The sequence below is a fragment of the Salvia miltiorrhiza genome, chromosome 4 (genome assembly GCF_028751815.1).
Source record: "Salvia miltiorrhiza cultivar Shanhuang (shh) chromosome 4, IMPLAD_Smil_shh, whole genome shotgun sequence".
NCBI lineage: Eukaryota > Viridiplantae > Streptophyta > Magnoliopsida > Lamiales > Lamiaceae > Salvia > Salvia miltiorrhiza.
In genome coordinates this window covers 39,304,646-39,310,453 of record NC_080390.1, presented here as the reverse complement: position 1 = coordinate 39,310,453, position 5,808 = coordinate 39,304,646, and the positions used below count along the sequence as shown (strand labels likewise).

The 5,808-nt window shown below is 36.0% G+C and overlaps 1 protein-coding gene across 1 annotated transcript; it reads left to right on the top strand.

Annotated features, from left to right (window-relative positions):
* Positions 1–1,186: 1,186 nt before the first annotated feature.
* Positions 1,187–2,586, top strand: LOC131021583 (transcription factor RAX3-like). The gene is made up of 3 exons (XM_057950842.1): positions 1,187–1,560; positions 1,689–1,818; positions 1,929–2,586. The coding sequence occupies exons 1-3, from the start codon at positions 1,425–1,427 to the stop codon at positions 2,392–2,394; spliced, it is 732 nt and encodes a 243-aa protein (XP_057806825.1). The 5' UTR covers positions 1,187–1,424; the 3' UTR covers positions 2,395–2,586.
* The last annotated feature ends 3,222 nt before the right edge of the window (positions 2,587–5,808 follow it).

Genomic DNA, 5,808 nt, shown 5'->3' with positions numbered 1-5,808 from the left:
TTTAATTTAAGTTAATGTAATTTAAATTCAAGTAATTGTGTTTTTTAATTTGTGTCATTTAAATTAAATAAAAAAGACAAAAATAAAAAATAATTCATATGAGTCAGCATGATGAGTTAGACCAATGCAGTCCTTGACTTATAAGTGGTCTCGGAGCATGGATGAGTAACTGAGTCAACCAATGTGACTCATAATACATTCAATGATTCAACTATTTTTATTAAAACTTGAGTCGTTCCTTTGCAGGACTATTTTTTGTGGATGAACGATGAAGCGTAATAATTAAAGTTAATTGAAAACTATATTTATTAGAATATGAAATAGCAAGTAATACCAAGTTAACAATTCTAAATTTTTAAGTTGACCAATGTCTACACATAAAATCGCACTTTAACGACCAAAATTTCACTGCAAATCACTGTCATTTTCGTCGCAACTTAGTCTTTGCGACGGTCTTTTGGCTTATGTAGAAACAATGGTTGCGATTTGTCGCAAGACTTTCAACACATTCAACAACGGCTTCGCTGTCGATAACCACGGTTGACACTCGTCATCGTTTGACCACTTTTGCGACGGCTATTGCGAAGGATGGTTTGTTGCAAGTTGTGACGTTAGATCAGTCATTGTTGTACGTGCTAGTCGGTGGTGGCCTTCTTCACTCCACTCTCGGTCCGTCGCTGTATGAACTCTGTAACTTTGAATTTGCTCTGCAGTTTGTAAGGTACGGATGATCTTTGTGGGGCCCACGTCAGTGGACTGAAAGTCAGCTAGAACATTTGATAAGCTATTTCTGGGTTCTCGACTAGATTTGCACATCCGTTGAGTTTTCTTTTTCTACGGAGTCTTTTTCGTTAGCTAGATCTCCTCATCGATTGGTTCTCTTCTTAAGTTGAATCTTCACTTCAAGTGGAACTTCATCTTCAGCTGGGACTCCTTCTTTGTGCTTTTATCTATGATATTATATAGAGTATTTTTTATATATTACAATGATATATATGATATTTTATGACAATCTAAAAATTAATGATCCAATTAATTTCTAGTTAACTTAGGAAAAAAAAAGTTGTTATCTGATCCTCTATACAAAAGATATGGTAAACAATATAACACCTAAAGTGTTTGTTTAAATATAATTAGATTCTGAAGTGAGAATTAAAAGACAATAAGAAAAAGGTCGGTCTACTGCCTGGCATTTCAAAATTGCTGCATTAGTTTAATTCATAATTAAATCATGTCCATCTTTTTTCCACTCCCCTTTTTGACATTAGACCACATAACCTTTCCAGTTTCGATCCACCTCGTTTCTTCTCTAGCCATTACTCTCTCTCTCTCTTCTTTCTCTCTCACTATATATATATATATAATCATGAGCAGGTGGGAGAGCCAAAACTTGAATTAGTAGAAGAAGATATACGGTATATAAGATGGGGAGAGCGCCTTGCTGTGACAAAGCCAACGTCAAGAGAGGGCCATGGTCGCCTGAAGAAGATGCCAAGCTCAAGTCCTACATCGAAAACCACGGCACCGGTGGCAACTGGATTGCCCTACCTCCTAAAATAGGTACAAATTAAATCAGTCTACTATAAAATTAACATTCTGAATTCATGGTGGAAAATGATGAATCTGAACTCATTTGAACCACATTTCAGCCAATTTATCCTACAATTTTTGTCTTCATTAATAATTAGGCCTCAAGAGATGTGGGAAGAGTTGCCGTCTGAGATGGCTCAACTATCTCCGCCCCAACCTCAAGCATGGAGGCTTCACCGAGGATGAAGATAACCTTATCTGCAGCCTCTACATCAGCATCGGCAGCAGGTAAAATATTACTATTAATTATTCATAAATATAAAGTGTACAGTTAGCTAGGGTTGCTAAGCAAACATAAATATATATATATTAACTATATATGATGGGGATTGGGGCAGATGGTCTATCATCGCCGCCCAATTGCCGGGAAGAACAGATAACGACATAAAAAACTACTGGAACACGAGGCTGAAGAAGAAGCTCCTCGTGAGGCAGCGGCGGCGCCAATCGCAGCCCAAGAAACAAGTTCAAAATTATTCAATCATTAATGGATACAACCAGCTGCCTATACTTGATGATGCAGCCACGATGCAGCTGCCTGCTCTCGGGCCGCCTTTTTCTTGCAACACTACTCCCTTTCATCACTATGCTTGTGTTGAAGATCAACATCTCTACGCAAATCCATTGCTGATGAATCCTTCAGCGTCCACGAGCTTTGTGGATGCCGGTTTTCGAGCATTTGATCGTATGCCGCAAGAGATGTTGGATGGATTTGACATGAGTTGTGTTGTTGATCAGGCTCCTGAGATCTCCAGTTATGAAGTTTATCAGAGGAATTGGGGGTTGTTAGGATACTCAGAGTAGACATTACCACTTCCTACATCAATGGTGCATGTGTACATTTTTCTTGGGGTTTCACTGCAGTGATCTGTACTTGTTTTTATTTATTTATCTTGTTTTGTTTTTCTGAAGAGGGTTTGTTTGTTCCTGTACTATCACTTTCATCATCTAAGATGCCTCTCTCTCTCTCTCATATGAATTTCTTGACATTTTGTATTTGTGGATAGAGCTCTTGGTTGTTACTGAAACTGGGAATCTCAGCATGAGTTAATTATAGTAGTATTAGATTATCTGGATTGGCACTTACATATATTTCAGTTATTAATTAATAATCTATATCTTTCAGTGTATTAATTTTAGATATTTAATTAATACTCCAGATGAAAAGCTTAGAGCTGGAGAAATTTTAGAACGTGGTAGTTAATTATCTGTGTATTAATTATTTCATAATGATGGTTTAGTTTATTGCGCAGTCTCCATGAAAATCAGTGGAAATATTCAAGACTGCAAAAGGTGGTTTGACATTTTGGCCACAACTTGTTAGGTTTTTAGCAAAAAAGGCATCTCAAACCGGCCCTATCTTCTTATTTTTTTCCTCATGGTGACATATAGTAACAGAACTACAGAAGTTGCACTACAACTTCTTGGCCCAACATTTGTCTATGTATATCGCGTCCCTTTATTTTATAAAAGTGTGTTTGTTTTTTATCCCTTTAAATAAATAAAAAAAATATAATAAAGTATAAATTTATCATTTAAAATGGGAATCACAGTTTTTTATATTTTATTTGATTTGAATGATAACATATTTATCCATTACTCATAAAGTGGTATAACAACATTGATCCCTTAGGTATAAAATTATACTACCTTGTTTAAGGAAAAAAGTGATGCCCATAATTTTATACCACGTGTCTCAGTGTAGATTATTATTAGGGTAAATATCAGTTTTTGGCCCATCGTTTGAACGTTTTGTTAAATATATCCTACCCTAAACATATTTACAAAACAATACCAAGTCAAATGATTTTTTAGGACAATAACTTATGTTGATTTGGAAATTAGGACAAAAACTTTCATAGTTTTAAAAATATGACACTAATTTTTTTAGAGTAAAATAGGACACTAATTAATAAGTGTCCTAAAAACAGGACATTTCTCGGCCGATAATTGACCGAGAAATGTCCTGCGGGTGCAACACTTATTAATTAGTGCCCTATTTTATTCTAAAAAAAATTAGTGTCTTATTTTTACAAGTCCAAAAGTTTTTGTCCTAATTTTCAAATCAACCTAAGTTACTGTCCTAAAAAAACCCTCGAACTCAAACAATACCCATCGTTTCATTTTTTTCTTATTTATGTCCCGCAAAAATAATCCAACAACTGGTGTATGATGTGTTCCGACCAAGTGCCACGAAGGTAATACACGTGGAATTAAAAAAAAAAATCACGAAATCCACGTATCGCTTCAAATCTCTTCTTCCTTGATAAAAAATAATTTCTTCTTCTCCCATTCCCCCCTAATTCAACCCTAACTCCTTCAATCCATTGGCGCCGATTATTCCCTCCACGCCATCTCATCCGCCGTTGTATTGCTTACATTATAAGGAAAGGCAAAAAATAGGAGAGTGAAAAAAACAGGGAAAAGGGTGGTGTTTCGACTGGAGAATGCGGTCGGCGAGGATTCTGGTGGCTCAGGCAATTGTGGCGGTAACGCTACTTTTGGCGGTGTCGGTGAGTGGGGAGGGGAAGGGAATGGTGCTGAGCTTGGAGAGGGCAAGTTATGAGGAAGTTGGAACGAGTCAACTCAGGCACCGCGACCGAGTCAGGCACGGTAGATTGTTGCAGCAACAACCCTCTGACGTTGTTGATTTTTCTGTTGAAATGCAGCTAAAGTTAATTTTCTTCCAGTATCGTCCCAACTTCCATTTAAATCGTACACCCCATACATTTCTCTCTCTCTCTAAAACCTCAAAAATCATCAAGCATCCACGTTTGCAGAGAGAGAGATATCACACCTTTGCAAAATAAGCAGCAATAGCCGCCGGCCAAGAGAAGGGCAGGCCCTGCAGCCCCAATTGGTAAGTTTGGGAGGTTGAAATTGCTTGAAAGAGGAAGACGAGCTTTGCTAGTCTCTTTTACGTGGATTTTGTGATTTTTTTTCTTTTTTTTAATTCCACGTGTATTACTGTCCGGAACACATCATACACCGGTTGTCGAATTATTTTTGTGGGACATAAATAAGAAAAAAATGAAACGATGAATATTGTTTTGTAAATATGCGAGTCAGGGGATTTTTTAGGACATTAACTTAGATTGATTTGAAAATTAGGACAATAACTTTCGGACTTGTAAAATTAGGACACTAATTATTTTTTTAGAGTAAAATAGGACACTAATTAATAAGCGTTGTAAAAATAGGACATTTCTCAGCCGATAATTGGCTAAAAAATGTCCTGCGGATGCAACACTTATTAATTAGTGTCCTATTTTACTCTAAAAAAAAATTAGTGTCATATTTTTACAAGTTCGAAAGTTATTGTCCTAATTTCCAAATCAATCTAAGTTACTGTCCTAAAAAACCCTCGAACTCTAAATATGCATAGGGTGGGATATATTTGAGAAAACGTCCAAACGATAGGCCAAAAACAGATATTTACTCTTATTATTATTACATCAAAGCAAATGATATATACGATGGTAAATGAAGTTTATCTCTTCTTTATACATCAAAACACACCCTAAATGTATGTTGCGTGAATACATAATACTGATGTACATGTATATGTTGGTTACTAAGAGCATCTCCATCGCTCCTCCGAGTGTGCCGGACCGAGGCGGCACGCTACGCATGTGTGCATGCTGGGGAACCGCGATGGCTTGTGCTGGACGCGATTCTTGGTGCCGGGCACGGAGTGGAGAAAGGTCCGTTCACACAACAAAATTTTTTTAACAAAAAAAAAAAAAGAACATTGAATTGCTATATATGGAGGAAGCTGGGCTATTTTTGCCGTATTTTTGTTCAATTTTTTGTTGGGCTTTTTGCCTATTTCATTTTATCCTATTTGATTTTAAATGGGCAAGAAATTGTTGAATATAATTTTGAATTTTTTCACTAATTTTTAATATAAATTTTTATTTCAATCAATGTAATTTCAAATTTTAGTTATTTAAATTATTGTAATTTTTATTTTATTTAATGTAACGTTAATTTTAATAAAATGTTGAATTTTAAAATAGAATGAGACTAAATAGAAATGAAGATTATATAAGTATTAATGCATTAGAGACACCCCTTATAGCGCCTCCTACTAAAAATACTCTAAAGAAGCCACGCCATGAGATGTATAGGGCTAGAGAATACACCTTAGTACAATTTTTCGGCCTATTGAGCTAGAAGTGGCAATGGGCTTCCACTGAATATTATAAAGTGAGCGAC